The sequence below is a fragment of the Cimex lectularius genome, unplaced genomic scaffold (genome assembly GCF_000648675.2).
Source record: "Cimex lectularius strain Harlan isolate CLEC.00 unplaced genomic scaffold, Clec_2.1 scaffold31, whole genome shotgun sequence".
Taxonomy (NCBI): Eukaryota; Metazoa; Arthropoda; class Insecta; order Hemiptera; family Cimicidae; genus Cimex; species Cimex lectularius.
In genome coordinates this window covers 2,123,676-2,146,890 of record NW_019392645.1, presented here as the reverse complement: position 1 = coordinate 2,146,890, position 23,215 = coordinate 2,123,676, and the positions used below count along the sequence as shown (strand labels likewise).

The 23,215-nt window shown below is 35.8% G+C and overlaps 2 protein-coding genes across 5 annotated transcripts in view; one reads left to right on the top strand and one right to left on the bottom strand.

Annotated features, from left to right (window-relative positions):
- The first annotated feature begins 1,658 nt into the window (after nt 1–1,658).
- On the top strand, nt 1,659–10,132 carry LOC106670484 (peroxisomal leader peptide-processing protease-like). 3 transcript variants are annotated; one of them, XM_014400898.2, is made up of 8 exons: nt 1,659–1,762; nt 3,631–4,291; nt 4,414–4,637; nt 4,733–4,836; nt 4,903–5,074; nt 7,162–7,431; nt 7,884–7,978; nt 10,050–10,132. In XM_014400898.2, the coding sequence occupies exons 2-7, from the start codon at nt 3,639–3,641 to the stop codon at nt 7,955–7,957; spliced, it is 1,497 nt and encodes a 498-aa protein (XP_014256384.1). In that variant the 5' UTR covers nt 1,659–1,762; nt 3,631–3,638; the 3' UTR covers nt 7,958–7,978; nt 10,050–10,132. The 3 variants fall into 3 exon arrangements, with proteins under 3 accessions (XP_014256384.1, XP_014256386.1, XP_014256383.1); XM_014400900.2 differs by lacking the exon at nt 10,050–10,132 and adding an exon at nt 8,199–9,846; XM_014400897.2 differs by lacking the exon at nt 10,050–10,132 and having other exon boundaries at nt 7,884–9,846.
- A 97-nt stretch (nt 10,133–10,229) lies between these two features.
- The window catches only part of LOC106670442 (cilia- and flagella-associated protein 57-like), a 55,388-nt gene continuing 42,402 nt past the window's right edge, over nt 10,230–23,215 (bottom strand). For both annotated transcript variants that reach the window (XM_014400777.2, XM_024230439.1), the window contains 16 exons: nt 22,290–22,457; nt 22,042–22,219; nt 21,745–21,949; nt 21,430–21,647; nt 20,028–20,240; nt 19,792–19,965; nt 17,891–18,205; nt 16,490–16,674; nt 16,310–16,409; nt 16,072–16,253; nt 15,925–16,018; nt 14,058–14,258; nt 13,781–13,996; nt 13,543–13,728; nt 13,277–13,468; nt 10,230–10,926 (listed from right to left, as the gene is read on the bottom strand). In XM_014400777.2, the coding sequence (XP_014256263.1) occupies nt 10,693–10,926; nt 13,277–13,468; nt 13,543–13,728; nt 13,781–13,996; nt 14,058–14,258; nt 15,925–16,018; nt 16,072–16,253; nt 16,310–16,409; nt 16,490–16,674; nt 17,891–18,205; nt 19,792–19,965; nt 20,028–20,240; nt 21,430–21,647; nt 21,745–21,949; nt 22,042–22,219; nt 22,290–22,457 (3,061 nt within the window). In that variant the 3' untranslated portion in view covers nt 10,230–10,692. The remainder of the gene's footprint in view (nt 10,927–13,276; nt 13,469–13,542; nt 13,729–13,780; nt 13,997–14,057; nt 14,259–15,924; nt 16,019–16,071; nt 16,254–16,309; nt 16,410–16,489; nt 16,675–17,890; nt 18,206–19,791; nt 19,966–20,027; nt 20,241–21,429; nt 21,648–21,744; nt 21,950–22,041; nt 22,220–22,289; nt 22,458–23,215) is intronic.

The window sequence follows — 23,215 nt, the reverse complement described above, 5'->3', positions numbered from 1 at the left end:
GTAGGTGTAATACTGCAAATGTCTTCCTGGTGTGATGTACTTTTGTATATAGCAAATGCGTATAAATAGTTGTTCAATCAAATATTTGAAAATGTTTTATTTATCGAGCGTTATCATTCAAAATTTTCAACATTCATTTAGACTTTAAGATTCAGAAATATGTGTTCTTTTGACAATAGAAATTGTATAAATAATTTATATAAACTGTATGAATTTGAAAGAAAAATAAATGACAATACATCAATAAATTATTGATTGTTTGAGAAATTGATGATTTTTTCCTGAACACCATTACGTGCAAATAGCCCAGCCTCAAAGCGAAGATGGTAAGTCTCACTGCATTTGTTTTTACAATGATTAGGAGAAAGTGATCCCAGTTAATGCCAATTAAGGTCTTCTTTCTGGTGTGGGTTGTATTGATTAGGATATTCCTCAGGGCTTGCACATCGGGCCAATTGTTGTGTTGATATTTTTCAATGATGCTATTAGGGTTATTAAGAATAATCGTTTAGCAGTGATTGATGATAGTTTAAAACTGTTTAAGGAAGTGGGATGTAGGAGTGATCGCACTCTTCTTCAGGAGGTCCTGATTGCATTTGAGAACTGGTGCTGATTAAACAAGTTAGGCCGTAATGGTGCAAATTGCAAATTTATCTGCTTCTCCATGTGTAAAGCTAGATTCCAATAACAGTAACTTTCACTATACTGTTAATGGAGATGCTATTGAGAAAGTCACAAAAATTTCTTATCTTGGTGTTATTTTTAACTCCAACTATGATTAACGTGACCAATATGAAGGCATCATGAAAAAAACCAACAGAAATCTTGGTTTTATTAAATAAATAACTGCGGACTTCACCAATCCCTTCGCGATCAAACTCCTCTATCGGTCCCTTGTTAGAAGCCATTTGGGATATGCCAGTGTGTTGATTGGTTTGATGTCAATCAATGTGATGTGGATAGACTGAGAGTGTGCAATGTAAAGTGGTGTTATATTTAGTGTTCCAATCTGGCTGTCTTCAAGTGGGAGACTTGTATGTGGTAAGCCGTTGGGCTGGATACTCTAAACCAGCATACAGTTGCTGGTTCGCTCATTTTTTGCTGGACAGTTCTCATTGGTTTAATTGATGTCCCTAAGGTGGTTTCCTCCTTTCATTTGAATGTTTCAAATTGGACCTTAAGAAACTTTAACTCTTTCATGTCCCTTTTCATAGGACTAGTTATGGATCTTCTGCTTGTATTCCTCACCTAACTCATTTTCTCATAACTCATCAGATACTGCTGATCCATTCTTTAACAATCGCAATGTGTATAAATGATTAATTTTTTGTTGGTTAACTTATTCAGACTCAATACTTATGAAGGCCACTATTTGGAAATAATTTTGAATATGTGAGCTCAAATATGTTATTCGTGCCATCTTGTTCTTTCATTAGTTTTTTTTATGCCTTTGTTAAAAAAAAATCTTTACAAAAGATCTATAAAATACAATAGACTCTTTACCATACACTAAATTCTTAAAAACCTAATATATAAATTTTATATATCGAATTAAATTGGGAATAAATTATATTAAGGGAAAATAGATGAAAATGAACCAAATGACTTAAAAACTCGATCAATGATGTCACGAATGGGGAGAAACCTTCGGGCTTCACTGAGGTTTGGCCGTGGCACCCCGCACCTGTCAAAATGTCAAACTTCAAAGTCAACCGACCTGTTGATCATTGATCATGATTCATATTATCGTTTATCATAATTGGTAAGTTACTAAGTTATAATGACATATCAAATTTACCCTTTGAGGTGTTAAGTTTACTAGTACAGTCTACTAAGTTCGATACACATCTAGTAGAAGACGCACAATTCAGATTTTCATTACAATTAAAAAACGAAAAGAAACCGAAAATCATGTTCGATTTCTTTGTATTCATCCAAAAACAATGTGAATAAACATCGGGCAGGTTTATAAATAGAACTTATCCACTGGCCTGGCGTTTCTGATGAATGTAGCCACAGCCAGGACTTGGTTAGTCTGTCCCTACCTTCAGATATGTTTCATTACAACAGTAAAATATGGTTTTCAATCTATAAACGTTGGATATTGGAGTTAGGTCTTCTATAAGGGTAGTTGAGTGAACTATGATGAGCCGTCAATTCTTGAACTTTCACCGTGGTTACTTGACACTGTTCGAGCTGTTTTATGTGAAGAGTCGGAGAGTTTAGGAAATGTTCTTCAACCACTGGTAACATATGGCACAAAACAAGCTGAAAATCCTCCAAAGACTGCCAACATAAAAGGTGCATAATTATCCCATAACAGTGATGGAACTGCAGTCGTTCTCCCACTGTTGCACATTTATGTACAAACGGCGGCTTTCTGAGATCCCAACAGACTCCTGAGATGCAAAGAAACAAAACCAGATCAGGAGAAACCATCACAAAATTACAGAAAAGGTTAAAATAAATCAGATGGCTATAACAATGACAAAATGAGAAGAAACCTCAACTTTGACAGATCCTTCTAAGTGATCATACATAATAGAGTTGGATGAAAGGCAACTGCAAATTTCAGAAAACGCTCCTAATATGGTATACTGATGGATCAAAGATGGAGCAGGGAGTAGTATGGGTAAAGGGACTGAATACATACGAGCTGTAGTTCATGCAATCCAACTGTGCAAAGGAGTTGACAAAGAAGGAAATTAAAGCACAGATCTACTTTCAGACAGTCAGGCAGCTATAAAAGCACTAAATGCATATATTGTTAGCTCCAAATTAGTCTGGGAATGCCTAAATTGCTTAATGTCCCTAAGAAAACACAAGGTTACCTTGAGGTTTCATGACCTGAATGAATATAAAAAAAGACCAATAGGCTGACCAACCAGCCAAAAAAGAAGCACATTTAGGTGCACCGGAGTGTTCTAAAGTTGTAGCTGGAACAATGGTTTAAGAAAGAAAAACTCACCTGGGCAAAAGCCATAAATCGTTTAAAAAGGAAGGCAAAGGAACTCCTCTCTCTGTCACCCTTACACATTTATGTACAAAGGGTTCATCGTACTTTCGGATAGTCAGGCAGATATAAAAACACTAAATGTGTCTGATTTTAGCAACAAACTAATATGGGAATGCCTAATGGCCCTAGGAAACACAAGGTGACCTTAAGGTTCCAGGGCATGAAGATATAGAAAGGAAATAAATAGACTGACCAACTAGCCAAAGAAGCCCTTTCACCCATGGGACCTCAACCACAACTGGGCGCAACAGAAAGTGTGCTAAAAATATAGCTTGAAAATGGCTCCTGAAAAGGAGGGAAAACTCATAAGGTGGGGTCCGAGTGGATCGAGGTCACTACAGCTCAGGTGGTAGAGCAGCGGCGTATCTAGCCGAAGGTCGTGGGTTCGAATCCCTCTCGTGCCATTAGCTTTTTTTTCATCTCAACTAAAAACCTTAATTAATTGAGACGTAGTAAAGTTGGTTGAAATATTTTTTAGCAAAAAATAATGTTGATATAAAATGTTTAAAAAAACGAGAACATTGTCCTTTGCATGGTTTTTATGTCGATATTAATATCTATTATAAAACATTAATTTAACGACATATTTGATGACTGATAACTTATTTTTATAGATTTGGCAATGTTGGGTTTGAGTGCAGTGAGAGTAAGTCTAAAAACAAACAATGATTTTAAGGTGTATTGGTCTGGCGTGCAAATCGCCGACTGGGTGTTCACAACAGCCATCCCACTTTTTACAAATGTCAATGAAGAGCAAATGGCACATTTAAAAGATATCGGCAATAAGTTTGAAACATGTGAATGCTTGAAAAAATTCAACATCTCGATAATCGCCCAAGAATTTAATAACAATTCATCTAAATTAAAAAAATATACTATTAAGGGTAAAATCAAGAATATTTGGAAAATTTATGATGTTGAAGAAGCGCTCAAAGGATTGTTGAAAGATCCTTCAATATCTTTGTCTAGTGCAAACAATGAGGCTTGTCATGTCTCTCTACTTGATGGATGTTACTTTTTAATAATAAAATTGGGGACTTTAAACCTGTTGACGCTTGATGATGCTGTTCTGCTCCTCTACGGTGCAAGCGTGCCTACCGATCTCATTGAGCAAGGTCTTCCTATTACCATTGTCTCGACACCTTTTGGAATTAAAAATTTGTTCAACTCATGGTCTTCTGGAATTATCAGCAATGTTTTGGATGAAAAAAACAAAAAAGTTCTACTTACCGATATAAGATTGGCACCATCTTGCGAAGGCTCACCTATCTGCAGGTAATACAATTGAAATAATGAAGGTGAAGACTTAATATACTCAAAATAATAAAGAACATATTGCACGAGCGTGCTACGATCCCCAAATTAAAAACAAATCATATAAGTAATTTTTTTTCTAGAGTTCAGATGTCACAGGTTAAAGATATTGTTGGACTTGTACTTACCCCTTTGATCATAGATAATAATGAATATTCAGGCTACTCACTGGGTGTACCAACTGTTGAACTAGTCAATTCACTTTGTAAAACTATTTTTCCTTATATGAGTTTTCTTTGGCTTGATAAAGAATTAGACAGATTGTCTGGAAAACAAATCGAATGGCAGACTGTTTTGACTAATACCGGTATGATTGAATGATTATTCACTTAAAACATTAAGCGGCTTACATAGAATCGAACGCTGTTAATGATAAATTTGTTGAATTTCCCTTTTCACCAGGTTTTGTTGAAAGTGTTGTAGTTGTGAGTGATCAAACCTCATGGGCTACTGGTGTTATTGTAGATCAAGGATTAATTATAACATCCGCACATATTGTCAATTATGTAAGTAAATACTTTAAAGTATTTCATTTATTTAATTAGGGATGTAGAGTTTACTTATTGATTCAGGGAAACTTGTCTAATTCTATTGTGGTAACAACACACGACAGCAAAAACTTTATTGGTGATGTCGTGTTTTCAACATCTTCAGATAATGAAATAGATTTTGCCGTATTATCCTTTAACCCTACAAAGAACTCTTACAAGAAGATTGAACTGGCATCAACCCCTCCAAAGTTGGGTAAGTTGAAACCTCACAATTTTGTATTTGATTAAAAAATATTTTGTTTTTAATGCATCTCATGTTTCCATAACTTGTTGTAATGTTCTACTATGAAGTAATCTGTTTAGAATGTATATCACTTTTAAATCCACTATTGATAATCGGGATAATATTGTTTCAGAAAGTAATATAAACATTTGCATATTTTCTTCAATTCATAGTAAAACATTGAATCATTGGGTCTTAAAGATATCGCTTACTTTTTATCCAGTGTTCAAGATTGCCGCTTCAGGAAGATTTCGATGGTCTTGGTGAAGGTGGTGACAGAGGAATAAATGTAGGTTTCATCTTGGCAGGTTATGCTTCTAACCTAACCTAATATGTACACCCATGTGGTTGCAACTCTGGTAATGCAACAAAGGAAAGAAATTTGTGTATTGTCCCCAAAAGCATATCTATGTTACAATGTCACTTAGGTCAAGCTGACAATTCACTATTAGATAAGATTATATGTAGTACTGTTTTAAATGTTTTTTTAAAAATTTTTTTATTTGGTATAATTAATATATACAACCATTTATGAACAAAATAATTATTACATCGTTAACTTTATGTACAAAACTTATTTTCCCTTGTTATATTTTTATTTTTGCACTGCACAAGAATTCATACAGTTTATTGTATGTCGTTTTGGTGAATGAGGAAAGAAGAATTTCGTAGTTATATCTTCTCCTAAGATGCTACTTCTTTCTTCTTTGTATCTTTTGCATCTCATTATGATGTGCTGGAGATCTTCAACACAACCGCACACTTGGCATTGAGGTGAATCCTTTTTCCCTATCTTATTGAGATAGTTGCCACATAGCCCATGATTCGTCAGCAGTCTATTTATGGTCATGGTCTGCACCCTGTCGTAGTAAGTTTTAAATGTTATTTTAAACAGTTGCACATTATCTCTGCTACCTGGAAAAACATTGAACCATGGCGTACCTTCAAGATCTCATCAATGTCTTGTCCAATTTCACAGAACCATGCCGAATATCATTGAAACCTTGGTAGTCTTGGTGAGGTTGGTGATTAAGGAATAAATGAACAGCTGGAAGGTTTCACCTTTGTAGGTGTTGTTTGGTGTTGCTGGTGAAAAACGTTATTAAACTTTGCTCGGAAATAGCCAAAATTTACAGCAGATCTTAGGGGATCATCCGCACTATCACACTCGTTTTTACATCCATTGTGTAGAAAGAAAGGTGAGATTTTGAAGGTCCCATGGACTAATCTATCCCTTACCTAACCTAATACAACCCATGCACACTCTCCCCAATAATGTGTAACCAATGATATGAAAATGGTGTATCCAGCACTAAAATATCCATTTTACAACTTCACTTAATACACTAAACAATCCACTAAGATTGTAGATAGTATTAAAGAAACCTAAACACTCACATATTTCAAAACCTCATCGAATCCACCAGGGAAAAAGTTTGATGGTCTCGGTGAAGGGGGTGATGGAGGGAGGAGTAAATTAGCAAAAGTTTCATCTTTGTAGGTTATATTTAGTGTTATTCTTAACAATATTTTTAAACATTGTTTGGATATGACCAAAATTCACACTGCGTCACACCAGTTTTTACATACATTTGGTAGAAAAATGGGTTTTTGAAGGTTCCCAAGTATATTTAAAACTAACCGTCTATAATCCACAACCCCGCCTAACCTAGCCTAACTCAACTGAATGTGCACTCCAGTAATGCAAAATGATGACACGAAAATGGGATAAATAGAAAATGTTTCATCCGGTGAAAGTTATGATGTGCATTCAAGAACCCACATTGCCTTACCGAACCCACCAGGGCGGTGGTCTTGGTTAGTGTGGTGGTGTAGGAATAAATCAATAGCCAAGAAGGTTTCAATTCCATAGGCTTTGTTTAGTGTTATTAAACAATGGAAATAACCAAAATTATGCTGACTAAGCCACCCACCCTGATTAGCAGTTTGGCAAATAGGTGACATTGTTAAAGGTACCCATTGCTATGTAAACTAACCTTGTCCCTGACCCTAGCCTAACCAAACCTATGCGCACTCAATTATTATATATGTTTCAGGAGAAAACGTTCTTGCAATAGGATTTTCTATTTTACTATCTCCAAAACCGAATATCAGTGTTGGAATTATATCCAATGTCGGCAAGCTCCTGACAAGTTCTTGCACCGTACAAAGTGGTATGAGTGGAGGGGCGCTCATTAGAAGTGATGGTAGCCTTCTTGGCATTATCCAATGCAATTTGAAGGCCGACAACTTATATCCAAATATAAATTTCTCAGTTCCAGTTACCTTTTTTGGACCTTCTTTAGTATCATACCTTGAAAGTAGAGGTATGTGTTAGTGTTAAAATTTGACAAATATTACATTTTAAACAATATCATTACTGGGCTCCCACTTGAAAAACAGTTATTAAGTGTTAATAAAAGTTTTTTCTTCTTTTTTTCTATGAAAACCTAACCTAACCTTACCATTCCTAATTTTATCTAACTTATTAAGCCAACCTTACCATTTAACTTAACCCAAACTAGCTAGTCCTAGATTAAACATAACCCTATCTAATCTAATCTGACTCATCTTATTCTCATTTCCTAGAACTGTAAAAAATTGTATATACATCTGAAAACAAAAATATTCCTAAAATTACATTATTCAGTTTGTAGAGTCAAAAGGAAATTTTACAAAATTCATTATATAATTCATAAATAGTGTGTTAATTAAGTAATACTTAAAACAGCCTTTTCATTGTACTATTTATCATAACCTTTCTATTTCATAATTTTAGATGCCAGTTGTTTCTACAAGGGGATTGAGGAAAGAGGGAAGAGTCTTCCAAAGATACTTGGTTCAAAGCTATGAGATTTGAACGTAAAATACAGGGTAATATTGAAATGTATTTCTGGATTAATCTCTGGTCATACTATAAATTTAAGTTATGGATTTTATATTAATTAAATAAAAAAAAGGATATGCCTTAACAATTTTATCATTGTTAATTAAATTCTATAATACACTCCCCATTTTAAAAAAAACCTTGAGATCTTTGTATTTTTATGAGAACATCTAGTACATTTGTCATACTCATGAAACTTTTTTGTAGAAAATCCAAGTGGCCTGGTGGTATGTTGACAAAACCTCAAAAACTGCTCTCAAAAGAGTTTCTTTTGAGATTGTCCTAAATGTTTCTGATTGGGCTAAGGTCTGGACTTCTTTCGTGCCACCCAATGTTCAATCTGACTTTACCTCGACCGGCCTCAATTTGTTGTATAGTATTCGCAGAGTGACTAACATGTTGCACCTTACTTTGTTTCTCAGTTCGGCTTTGATAAGTTGGCCCAATCAGATTATTCTGCAGATCATTTATTGCAGGGATAATAATTTCTGCCCAGATTGGATGACCAAAATGTCAGGTGTCTTTAGTAGGCTATATAATGAAGAAATAAGTAAAAGGAGGAAATTAAAAGAAAGAATAAACTCACCTTCTGATGTTGTTTCATATCATAATGAGGGATACAGGGAGGAATAAAACGGAAGAGAGAGAAAGATGAAGATGGGAAAAGGAATGGGAGACCCTTTACCTCAGCACACACAAGTTAGAGCTTCAAGGGGTGGACTTGTCACAATGATCAGAAGAGAATTTATAGAAAAAATTCTACCTGACTAGCCTGCTGTAGTGGCATCCTTTTCAAATGTGATCCCTTCTTTAACGGGTTAACCTCCTGCTCACCTACTTTGTCATACTCTTCCATGAATTCTTTTCCACCATCATTTTCATTTTTTATAGTGTACTTCTTAATTTTCGATCCCATGAATATTGATGTGTTGATTGTCCACGCCAGAAGGACCTAACCTTAGCCATACTCATTTTATCTTAATGTTAAAATGGAGAGAAATTAACAAAAGGTAAATACTGACTGAAAAGGTCATTCAAACCAAGAAAGACCTTGATCCTTCATTTATTGGTAAACATTGATTATAATTATATAATTAATCCCCAATGTCTCTCATGGAACAAATAATAGTATTATAAATAAAATTAATAATAAAAATAAAAAAGTCCATGTTAAGGTGGAAAAAGGGGTCTATCATCATCCAGGAAAAAGCACTAACGAGCCTAACCTAATTTTATCACCTTAACCGAACCATTTCTAACTCTAACCCTACCTAACCTAGCCCATCTTAATCATTTCTAACCTAACCCAAATCTGACTATGACCCTAACTTAGATCCCTCCCTAACCCCAACCACAACCTAACAATTAAAACTCATATTTGTATTGTAAAGTGGTTCTGACCCCACATCCGCGATACCCAACTGCTAGTTGGATGTTAAGACTATATGACAAAAATTACTTTCCTTACTAAGAAATAACGAGATTTGTAGGTTTTAGTGTTACTTTGAGGAGTTATTTGAACCTGCATTCTCTATAACGGTTATACCTACCTATTATTATTCTAATTACAAAAAAATCGTAAAATTGATTTGTAAGAAATTCAGTATGAAAATTGGTCCTTTACCATTCTCTCGGGGCAATCATAATGACAATTTGTTTCATAAAAAATGAATGATATTAAAGATGGTCACTTACAAATGCCATGAATAAAAACAATGGTTGTGACAAAGAACTTATGTTATTTGCTCTTTTTATTTTATCTCTTTATATTTGAATATTACTTTCCTTAGTTATTTCATAGTTGTGATATTTTGGATTGTAAATTTTTTTAATAAAATGTATTTTCGTAGTTTCATTATATCCTTTTAAGCACACTTAAATCTTATTAATTATTAGTACAGAAATTTTGGTCGACTTTTTGTTGTAACACTGACTGGTTGTAATAGCATGTATGTGCGCCTATCAATATTTTTTGGGGTGTTTACTGTGAAGAGTTCATTTGCATTATATCACTTTAACATTTTAACCTAAATTTTTTTCCTATCCTATGTATTCTAGGACAGAGGCATGCAACAAAGTTAATTGAAGAGCCATTGCAGAAACTAACAGCAGAACTAGTAAACCTATGACTTTTGGACAGACTTTGGAGGCAGCAAAAACAAGCCTGTGCAGATATTGCCAGAAGGAAGAGGACACAGTAGAATGCCGGTTGAGATTCCTATTGGTTGAGGAAAAACACAGGCCTGAAGTAGTGGAAGCCCATACCAATGCTTTGTGATCTGGTAAAAAAGTTTCATTCTCAAAACAATGATGGTGATTGCACAAAAGGCCAATATTGGTAGCGGTGCGCAAATTCATAAAGAGGTTCCTTCTTTTAACATTTAACCCTTTAATCTAACTTATACAAATCATCCCTGATCCTGAAACCCTACCTAACCTGCAAAATATCAGAAAAACCTGTGCAATTGTCATGAAGAAACAGCGGATCATGTGTGATTTATCCTGACAAAGAGGCAATGATGGAGATTGCACAATATTGGTCATGGTTCGCAAGGTCATAAAGAGGGCAATTCCTTTTAACCTCAACCCTTATATTATTTTAAGATTGTTAATAAATATAAAAAATACAAACACTTTTATTGTACATAAGTACATAGTGTGGATATTGTACAAATATAATCTTAAAAATTAACTCAGCATTTTATTCAACACTAGGCTGATCTTGTTCTTCTTCTTCGTCATCATCATCATCGGAGTGTAAATCCATAATATGTTTTTCTAATACAGTCAGACCTCTATTTCGTAACGCCCTGTTAAATCTTTTGCCAATGTCGTCACCAAAAGTTGTGTTAATTCTGTTTTGCAGTTCTTCAATGCTTATCTTGTGCTGGATTTCAAGCTCTCTTAATAAGAGATTGACTGCCAATTTAAAATCCTAGATTGTAAAAAAATTATACTATTATTATTACATATATTTTTTTATAAAACTTTTTTTAACTCAGTGTAATCAACTGAATCTCTTGTTATGCTCGATTAGAATGAAGATCAAGCGACTAATTAAAGATAGAATATGTGACCAGAAATTCGGACACGGGTGTGAGCGAATTGGGCCATGTCCGCAACATAGGCAACAGTTTTGACCGGGTTAATGTAAAAGCTATGTATTGTGATAAATATGTTGGCGAAGGTCTTGTATGTAAATGTACTGTATCTGGTAATATAAATAGTATATAAAAAGTGTAATTGTTATGTAGTAGTGATTCTATGCCACTATCTCAACAAAAGCGACACCTAGTGGAGAATAATCAAGCTACAGCACAGTTCAAGGCACAATTTTTATTCTCTTTTCTACTTGTGTTACTTTTCTACTTAATTATTAGAATTAAGATGTGTTCAAAATTATATTGTAAAAGCTCTGTAAAAATGTAGAAGGGCCAATTACACAATATATCTTTTAGGACGCAGTAGAAGAAAGAACACCAGAACCAGTGATCCATGGAAAAAAACAACTTACCTAACCTTACTTGAACTAACCATAACCCTAGCTAAGCGAACCTAACCATTTATGACTAAAACCTAACCAAAATCCATCTTTATCCCTAACTGTAACTTAAACCTCAAAGAATTAGCCTGGGAGCAGTAGAGGAACTTCGTAAAGGTGATTCAACCTCCCAGTGATATAAACTAAAGAGAACACGAAAAGTGCTCAACTAGCTCAAAGGTTGTCCATTTTCCAGAGTGCGGAAATAAAGAATGGTCAATAACATAATAGATATTTTAGGTTGCAGTAGAATGAAAGGAGTCTATCGTCATCAGAGACACAAGGGAAAAACCCTACCTGATCTAGCCATTTTTAACCTTACCTAACCTTTCTTAATCCTAATATGTCCCTAATTCTTACCTTCAAAGCAAAGGAAAGGAGACTATCGGCATCAAAGATAAGGAGAAAAATGAACATGAAAAAAATAGTGTATCAATCCAAAAAATATCCTTGTTAATATAAAAATCGTGAAATCACACCAAGGACTCGATAAAGTCAAACTTCAGAAATTGTATTGTAAAAGATTTATTGTATTATTCACATTTAATAATTTGTTAAGTTGGCACGTTTATGCATAGATGGCATAGTAAAGAAATCAGCTCTGACAGATATTTCAATTATTTCTTTTCTCACTCTTTTGGTCAAAAACTAAATTGCATAGAATTTTAGCACTAAGCAGCACATGCGTTGTGGAGTGAAGTTAAAAGCGAGCATTCCAAATTTTAAGAAATAACAACCACCCAAAAACATTGGCTAATAGATTGTAAGATATTCATGCAAAGAAGTTAACAAACATGAAAAACCCTATAGAAAAATGAACGATCTTTTCACATTCAAGAGTATATCATCCTAGTGATTTCACCCAAATTAAAATATTTGATACAGAAATACATATCTGACATCAATTGTTACAATTTTAAGAATAAAATGAGCTCTTTATATACTAAATTCAAGGATAAGGAAAAAAGTTGAATTTGTCGAATGTTGTTTATAGGCTTTCGTGTAATGAATGTCCAATCAAATACATTTGGTCAAACAAAACAGAAAAAAAGTTATTTAATTAGCTATTGGTTTACTATTAATTATTACTTCTATTTTTAATTTTTTTCTTTGTGCTAAGACACTTTAGAAGAAAAAAAGAATTTATGGTCATGTTTCTGATTGTGGCAATAAATCCATTAATGGTACTATTAAAACACTCAATATCAATATCAAGTAGGCATAAATTTGACTTTTCGAATGTTGAAATAATTGACACTCTCAATTACTCAGAGGAATACAAAAATGTTCTACATACTAAAATGGAAAATAATAATGGTAACATTCATCCATATACTATGGGCTTAAGTTCAATTTATGAAGGCTTTATTAATTTTAAAAAGAGGTCTTTGATAACGAGAGGAGAACCTCAGGGATAAGGTTGTAATCCTGATACAGTCCTTGACAATGTTAGTACACAGTTGGTCTTGAAGGAAATGTGAAATCGCCTGCCAAAAAACTTAAATATGCCAATCTGCAGACATATTTAAGATTGTTTTGTAAGTTCTATAGATTTATATTGATTGTCAAATCAATTGTACAAATATGTTTTTCATAATGTGAAATTAATATGTCCTGATGAAGTCCTTAAAATAGGTCGAAAGCTTGGCGGCAACAACTGAATTTGTTTCTTTCTTCAAGACCATACCTTGATCTAGTTTGTGAATAATTTGTTGGCTTAGTATATACATATAATCACATTTACCCATTGTTCCACATGTTTCTCCTTCATACCATGACTCGTCTTGATGGCATTTTCAAAACGTTCTTTGGCCCTCAGATACTTTTGATCACCGTGCTTTATACCAGCCAGTTTTTCCAAAAGGTGCGCTTTTTCATTCATACGTTTCAATTTGTATTTGAGCCAGTCAATTTCTGATAAAAGTTTAGCCACGTACTAAAAACAAAACAGGAAAACCAAATATAATATGATGCACATCTATTTATATTATTAAATGTAATAAAACGTACATTGTTTTCTTTTGGTGATTGCCTTTTAGGGTAAACAACTAACCGTGGTTTTTTATTTAAAAGGGCTTTCAAATGTTTCACTGTTGCTTCCAAATGTTTCCGTTGGTACATGAATTCAGCGTTTGTTTTTATCTCCCTTCTAATATCCTCTTCGGTCTCAGTAGAGACATATGTCTGATACATTTTCTGAAAACTTTTTGTTTTAAATCATGTATGACTTATTTTTGTGTGTGCTTACCAGTACACTTTCATTGAGAAGTTTGGGTTCAAAAGCGACAGCTGCGCAGGTATGAATGGCGCTCTTCATCTTCTTGAGTAAGTGGACAGCATCGTCTCTCCTCTCCCTCAGTATTTTTAGCTCTTTGCTCAGCCCCAGGCATCTTTTGGTCATGCCTTCACCAATTTTTTTCAGTTGAACAATAATAGAGTTTTTCTTGTCTAACTCAATCTCTAACTGAAATAAATTTTATTTTGAAAAAAAAAATTCACATTAACTTATCTTCCTATAAGCATACCTCGTTGTAAAGATCAACCATTCTTTTATAACGTATTTCAAGAGGTTCAAGCTTCTCTTTGAGAGTATCAATTCTGATGTCTCTGACATATTTTTCCTTAAGAAAGTCTTCTCTGTTTCTGTTTGCTTGGACAACTAATTCATCTTTTTTCTGTATAACCCATTCCCTCTCTGCCACTTCTAGTTTCAAGTTATGAATTTCCTACAAAAATAATTTATTTATTAAGAAAGTTTTTAAATTAAAGATCAACAGTTGGAGGTGATAGTTCATTATAGTTTCTTAAGATAGATCTAAGGAAAGTAGATCGGGACAGTTATGATTCCAGTTCAGTTCATTGACAAGTTTCACCAAATTTAACAATCCCAGAGGAGTAAAGATTGAAATCCTTACTGGTTTAAGGACAGCATTCTACCAAGATAAGGAAAACTACAGCTTTTTATGTAGGTGTTGATTAGCTTCTTTAGGGTTAGATGACTTAAGAAATGGAATACTTCACTCAGTGGGATTGGAAGTAAAGAAGGGTCAATTCCACTAAAGAACTTTTAGGTCACAGTGAAAGAAAGGAGTCTATTGTCATCAGTTACTCCAGGAAAAATCCAAACCTAACCCGTCCCTAACCAAACCATTTCTAACTTAAACTAACCCTAACCCTACAACACAATACATGAACGTTTTAGTGCTAAAGAAACAAATCCTTATAAATCCATATGGAAAAGAACCCTAACCCTTCAAAATCATTCCTAACCTCAATTAACACCAATCTGTCTCTAACCAAAACCCTAATCCTAACCGTAAACTTTAAACGTTAGCCTGGATGTGATAAGCAACTTCAGAAAGGTGACAGAAAGCCTAGGGAAATAATCAAAGAGGTCCCTGGAAATTGATCAACTATTTCAAAAGTAGTGCACTTATTTGCAGACCGCAACCCTGCAAAACCCTAGCATACCAAACTTAACTCATCCCTAACATATCTATTTCTAACCTAACCCTAACCCTACCCAATGTAATCCAATCAAACTATTCCTAACCTAACTCTGAATTGTCATTGGAAGACGTAATGATGCCTAGTAGCAACTTTAGTTAACCAATACCTTTATAATGCTGTTCTAAAGACCATGCACTTTCCCTAAGTTTTCTATTATAAAGATGATCTGAAAGTCCCATAAACCTTTATATTTTCACCCGATAATCCTCTTACCTATCCTAGGAAAAATTCTCTAGAATATTTCCACCCAAGGACAATACATCCAATCTAACCAGTTTCTTTACTGTTCGAGTGCTTTTCTCGATATGACACAAACCTTCAATAGTGTCTGGCATGTGGGCTTGCTATTGAAGCTCTTCCAAGGAGGAGTTTTCCAATCCCCTACTTCAACCTCTGCTTCTTTGAGATCAGCCAGGTAACATCCTGATAAAACAGGAGTGCCACAGGGTAGTATCCTAGGTCCCATCCGTTATGATGACTGTCTGTGGTTGCATAAACACCAAAGTGTCACTACTGTTTTAATGATGGTTCTGCCTGCCAGGCAGCAGCTGATGAACTTGCAGCACCCCTGTATGACTACCTTGAATCTCATGACCATCTTGCCCATCAACACCTGTCACTCCATCCAATAGCTCTTCTAAACATCAGCCCTTCTAAGGATCATCAAAATCCCTTTAAACTACTATCCTTCAATAACCTAAAACCATAGCTGAAAAATGGAGTATAAAAATAAATCTTGACAAAACCAACACACAACCTTTCCCTTCTGAGGTGGTGCGATGCCCCTAGTATACATGCAGTGCATTCCCTTAACCTACATTTAACCTACCTTGGACTGTGGGCAAAAGACCATGGAATCTTCATTGACTAAGGACAACTTACCCTGTTTAAATCCTTAATTACATTTAGTAGACTGTCCTTCTCACACTGGAGATTGGCTATTATTTGGAGGTTGTTGGCTATTTTGTCTTCTAATCTGTAAGTATAAAAAAATTAAGTCATTTTTAAAATAAGAAAAAAGTTACTTACAAATTGCTGCGCTTCATTATAAGCCCATTTTCACTTGAGAGCTTAATGTTTATTTCTTCCTGTTTGGATAACTTTATTTCATAGTTGGCCCTGATCTCATTGATCTCTTTGTCGCAATCATTTTCAATCTGTTCTTTCATGCTCGTATGGGCAGCTTTTAACTCATATATTTTGCTCTTCATCTAAACAAAAACATAAGCTCACTCCAAATTCTAAAATTTATTCTAATGACACTTACTTCATAAATCTCTTTGATTTTATCTAATATAATCCTGTTTTTTCGACTCGCTAGCATTTCCATTGCTTCTTGTGATGATTTCTCCAACAATTGTAGTTTACTGATGAAAATGAGGTGAAAATAAAAAATAAAATAAGTGTCAAACTTGGCCCTACAAGTTGATAGAAGTTTAATAATTACCTCCAATAGTCTTTCATAAACTTTTTAGTCGCCATTAGCATATTTTGACTCCTGTTGGACTCTTCTGCTACTTTAGCACCATAGACCTTCTCAAGTTCATCTAAATCATTGGCGAATTTTTGGTTATTCAAAGTGATGACAGAGTTGCATTCGCCGATTTCTTTTAAATGGGATTTTTCAAGTAACTAAACACAAAAGTATGTTTCCTTTATATGCCTTGCATGCATGGGCTGTAGAAACATTCAAACAATGTTATAAAATAGAGGATGAAAATGGAAAAGAACGAAAGTAAACCAGTTGCGTGATCATTTTTGTGGGTTGAGTTAGGTTAGTTAGGAAATGGTAAGGTTAGGCAGGGTTATGTTGGGTTTGGAACGTGTTGGGTAGGTATGGTTAGGTAAAAAGAGGAACCACTTTACGACTGAGCATCACGACTAATATTGGCCTATCACACAATCCCCATCATTGTTTAAAGCACTTCGCGTTAAGTTTACGGCTTTTTATCAGATCCCAAAGCTGTCCTTCAGGCCTTGGCTTTTTATTTTTTTCTCCTTTCTGGCAATATTGGCTTGCTTCCTCTTCTCTTAGTCTATTTGCCTCTGAAACCTGCAGTGTTCATTTAACTGTCCTCTATTCTAGTCCTAGAATGTCCTAGGTTTACTTAGGTTCTTTGGTGTTCCTATTATGCACCTTTTTGCATGCATGTCCTGAAACACAGTCCCATTGAACTGAGGGCTAATTGTGGATTATGTTTTTGACTAGTTTGTATGATGCAAAAGAGTTCAGGGCTGTTAGGTATCCTCATTGATCTTTTCTTGATCAATTAATTAACCATTCCCTGACCTACATATCATGCTACTCAAACAGGGGTTGTTTAGCAGTTTTCCTCAATGTTTGACAGGGCCTACAAGTCAGTAGTCCTTTAGTGTCACTTGTCCGAGCAATACTATTTTTTTTATGTTATCCTCAGCCTTTTGGTTTTCCTGGAGCAGTGTTCATTAGACAAATGAATTTTAGTCCTTTTCTTATTTCCACAGACCAGCACCTGACCTATACTAGTCTTAGACATCTGTATATCAGATATATTTGGAATCCCTTTCTCCCAGTGACTGTCATGGGGTCATTTGAAGGGAGACTATTGAAACCTGTTCTTGTATTTGGCTGTGAATTGTGGTTATATCATCTATGAAAGTATGTAGTGGAAGTAAATTCAAGAGGATTCTAGAAGAGTAGTGGGAGTCATTTTCATTGCTCCTGTAATGTCCAGGCATGCCAATCCTCTGGGTAGTACTGAGGATCTTGACCCTTGTAATGTAGTGGGATTAAGGTCGAATTAATTAGGGTATTTAAGGTTAGGTTTAAGTTTTAACAATTCGATTATTAATTATTGCATTTGATTACCTTTATTTTGTTTTGAAGGTCGGTTATTGTTGTACTGTAGTTGCGATGAATTTCTTTAAGCCCGATTTCATGGGTGGCGACAACTTGTCTCATGATGTACTCATTTTCTTCGTCTATCTCGTCCAGTCTCGTTTTCATACCTTGTAGTTTTTTTTTGTTTTCCTTCCATTCTTCTAAATTGACCATGATTTCCGTCAAAAATTTGTAGTCGTCCTGTTTTACGTCAGATTGATCTGGGTGGACAATTTCCCACATGCACAAGGCTCCATCTTCGCTTATCGATAATAGGGTGATTTCACGATGAGTAACGATCACCTAGAATTAAATTTTAAATATTAGCCGGGTTTAAACTGTTTAAAATTTACATTTTGAGTATTTTTTATGTACTCGTTTAACATGTCAACTTGACATTCTTTCTCGGCTTTTTTCCTACTGACCAGCGGTAGTAGTACAGATCTGTTTTAGGCTGCACCAAGGCTCTGTCAGACATTGGGGAAAACAGCTAAATCACACCTGTTTGGATACCAGGTCATACGGGGCAGAAGTGCAATGAGGAATGTGTTTTGTGGGGACTTAGTTGATAGCTTAATGATAAACTTAATCATGGTACATCTAATGAATGTACATGATGACTCCTGCTCCTCAAGTAGGTCCACCCACTGTTGGTGCGAAGGCATATGCAGACTGAGAGTCCTACTCCTGGAAGAGGACAAACCTAGACCTAGAACATGAGAGGATCATCTATCGGATTAAATAAAAACTCTTAGGCTTAGCAAAGAGCTTTATTCACTGATAGAGATCGCACAATAGACCAATATTGGACGTGGTGCGCTAAGTCGTAATTAGGTTGTCTCCTTTTAACCTAAAAACATTTAACCTAGTTAGCTCTTGATCTTTCACACTCGACTACGAATGTGTTGTGAACGAGGTTTTACTTGGGAGTTAGTTGATAATCTCTAACAAATTGTACGTTATGTTATCCGCTTTCCTAGGAGGTCCCACATGACAAATCTGTTCACGTGGAGTATTACTACCTACCTCAGGTAATTAATATTCCTTGGACTTCTTCCTGTATCGGATATCTTCCCATTCCGCAACTACATATGATCATAATATTTTAACCTAACCCTACCTCTTCTTACTATCTTATGTATTCCATGATGTAGACAAAATAGAAAAGTTCTAACGATTTTAGTGACTGGGGGCTTTTTTGGTGGCCCTGAGAAGGGCGGGTGTTATTTTGTAGCGTTGAGACGATGAATCGAGGCCGGGACTGTGTATGTGTGTGATGTTGGTAGTTATCCGTGAGTCGGTTGACTCTGCAGCAGTTGGCCAGTAGCGAAGTAGGCTGTATCGAGAAGGCCTTGCTGTCGTTATCGGTGCTTTATTACTGATTGGCTAGAGCTCGTCGATTGATGAGTTTCGTGGTGTGAATTGAGACCTCATCGGGGTGACGAGTCTGAAGTCAGTGGGGCAGTGCCCTTGCTTATTTACAAAATCGCTCTACTCTGGTTGGCTGCAGAGTGGCGGGCGAGTCCATTCCAGAACCAATGGTGATACCTAGCGGGTTCCGTGGTAACTGAAGGTGGCCACCACACTACTAAAAATAGGACGTGTTACGACTAGAATGACAGCAGGACTGCTGACTGGACATTGCAAACTTGGAGCAGCAGAGTCAAGCCGGTTAAGATATCGCCAGAAAAAAGAAACAACCGATGTACTCCGTTGTGAAACTTATATAGGCTGAGATTCCTACTTCTCGGAAGAGAGAGCTAGTTTACTTGCAAAAGAGGTCTAGAAATATCCTAGTGCTCTTGGAGGAAAGTAGAAAACATTGTGAGACTGCACGTTAAGACACAAAAAGGAACATGAATGTTACGAAATTTTATTAAAATAATTACCTTTTTGACAGGACTCGTGTGCATTATGTACTCTTCGCAATAGATTTTCGTCGAAATTGGATAAGCAATTGAAAGTACGGCGCCATTTTCACCAGCGACGAACATCATGTCGTTGGAATTCGCAAGGGCTACTGTATATAATGACCACTGATGCAAGTTGAAACTCCTTTCTACCTTTGATGCATGTAAAGAAAGATTTTAAATTATTATGTTAGTTTCATTTATTGCAAACATACTTCTCCGTTACACAATTCTTTGAGGGTTCCATCTGTGCCGACTATGTAAACCAAATTTCCATCTTTAGAAGCGGTTATGTCGAAATTTCCATTTTCCCGAGTGAACAGGTCCATGTCGCGTGTACCCTTGTACAAATCCCATTTATATACTGATCCTTCTTGTCCACAAGAGTACATGTAGAAATCTCCTCTTAAGAATCGTAGGGCACAAATCTGTATCAGATATGAAAATGGAAAAAAGGAAAGTTTTATTCTGGGCCTTAAAGCTTAAAAACATTCCACAATAATAATGAAAATAAACTTAAATAGGGTAGAGGTAATCAAAGTGTTGATGCTCGGTGGATAGAGTGAGGAACGTAGTTGTTTTGGTTGGAGGCACGGATGAGGAAAGCACCACAGAATGCAGTATTTGTGGAAGGTAGAGATCAGAAGATTGACGGGATGGTATGGCAGGATAAAGGAAGAAGCCAAGATGTATTACCTGTGGTAGGAAGGAACCACATTAAATCATAGTCAAGAACCGTTCTCGAGATAGGGGGGATAAGAAAATAAATCTTACAAAACGATTCGTTTCATTTGACGTTCGAGCTTATCATAAAGAGCCCAAGTAAGTCCTTGGTATACAACACATTCGTAGTGGGCGTGAACAACGGAGGCTACATTTAAGGTTTTATGTTAAAAGGAGCTTTCGTTAAGCTTATGGGATTTTACCAGAAAAAACTTCTGCAAAAGAGTTTATAGTTGATAGGTGTCCTGGATGAACTTCACTTGGCCAGTTTATCAGCCTCCTTGTTGCCCCTCTGAATGACGGCTCTGAATGAATGACCCAGTACACAAAAAATGATAGTTGTTTTTCCCGATGTCTGATAGGGCCACGATGCAGTCCCAAACGGCTTGTTTCTGCTGATTCTATTTTATGAGCCTCTGGAGGCTGCAGTGTACTTTCAGAAGTTCTAACGCTTTATAGATTTAGTAGTGCTACCTCAGCGACGGTCCCTTTATGAACTATTTTGCATACTTGTCCTAGGAGTCTGATTGTTAAGGACTTACTCTTAACCCTTTGTCTGATTGATTTACGCTTTTGGCTGTTTGATATGCCTGATAGATGTCCTGTTTGAACTTCTTGGCTTAAAGGCCTACTTGTTGCCCCTTTGCCCTTTATGACCTGGTAACCAAACAAGAGTGATTTTGTTGATTTCTTCAATGTGATGATTACATTGATTAATTGTAATCCGAACGTTTCTAGACTTCAGTCCCTATTGGGAGATAACTTCTAGGACTTGGAGGTAAGGATTGGAGTATGGAACTGGATCCAAGTTACTAACACATCAACGAAAAAAAAGGAATAGGACCAAAACTAACAAAGTTAGGCGGGCTAGATTATTTTTATTGTTCTACTTACAGGACCGACATGTCCTTTTAAGACATGAAGCTGGAGAAAAGTTATCGCCGAATAGACTTCGATGTAAACGCCGTTCACAGCCCCGAAAAGATGCCCGCCGCATGAAAACTCCACAAGGGGGCAAGCTTTAATATCAGCATGCCTGATTGTTTTCATGTTGTCTATGAATATGACGAGCAATTTCAGTTTGTCCGTGAACCCGATTAAACAGTAAAAACCTGAAATTATCATAGCATCATCCAATAGCAACTAGGAATTGATTTTACGAAAAAATTATATATATATATATATATATATATATACACACATCTTTACCTGTTGGATGCATCGTAGCGCTATATATTTCGTCTTGGAATTCTTTGTGAAATTGCATCTCTCTGGTTTTGTAGTCCCATATGATGGCAGTTCTGTCTACCAGGCCTACAGAGACGAACAAGGTCTTCCAAACTGCCGAAGATACAGTAGCTATAGGTCCTTGATGCATACCATTAAACAACTTATTCAAAGGCACTATTGGCTTCTACAAAAATACATTTTTGTTACACTTAAACATAGAAAACTTATAACAATAAATAAATAAATAAAAGGCTTGTTGATGCCATATGAACAAACTTCTTTCCAGGTATTTAAGTCTTGTAAAGGTCCGTAGAATATTTCATTTCGAAGGGTAGTGCAAAGTAGCGTTTTCTCATCTGGGCTCACTGTTATTTCTTGAACCACGTCTATTAAATTCAAGTCTAAGTTGCCAATTGAGTGCCCTCCAGCAAGATAAGTTCCTCTTTTAAACCATCTGTAATTTTTCTTATCGTTACCAATGATTAACATATTTGACTGGGGTGAATATTTAAAAAAAAATTTACTTTGTGTTGTAGGTTGTTTTTTCAACCTTTTCGAAAACGATCACCGATCCGACCGAGCAGGAGTATGCAAATCCATAACCATAGGCTGTCAAAGCTCTCACTTCATGGGCTCCACTTAAGTCATGTTTTGTAAGGTCAATTGCTTCGGTAATTTGCTTTGTTTCAAACCTGCAAGTACATTAGTTGTTTTTTTCTCAACCCAATAGGGTATGATTTGACAATTGAAACCGTTAGAAAAAGAACATGCTAAATATTAATGAAAGCATTGACCAAGCCCAAGGTTTAATACATTTTTACTGTACGGCACAAACTTCAAACTTTCAGCGTGTTAATATGTATTTGAATTTTATTTAAATATTTTTTAATATCGACTTTAAATCAATCTCACAGTTCTGATTAATTTTTTGATTAACATGGATATGTTTTTGGACTGGTACACGAATTTTTTTGCGTTCCTGTGGAGTTCGCATGAGTTTGGTTAGGGACAGGTTAGGTTATAATATAGGTACGGACTAGTTAGGTTAGTTTAGGCTAGGTTAGGTTGGGTTAAGTTAAGATAGGTTAGGTAACGTGTAGGGTAACGAACAGATTAGGTTAGGGGTAATTTTTTTAATAACTTGTTACTTGGGGGACGCGGTAGTCGAGTGGTTAAGGCATCAGACTCTCCCGCGGCCGTGGGTTCGATTCCCACCGTCACCTCTGTACTTTTTCTGACGCCTACGGGACCGGTAGCCGCAACTGAAAGAAATTTACACATCACTCATTAATGGAAGATCTGGGGCGGAATCGGATCCATGAATTTGGTCCCAGCCCCATTCAAAAATGTGTTTCTTCAATGGAAGGACACCGGCAAACCGGGGGCTTAAATACACACGCGTGTTGCGAGCACCCAGAGAATAGAGCCAGGAATGAAGTACAATAAGCTG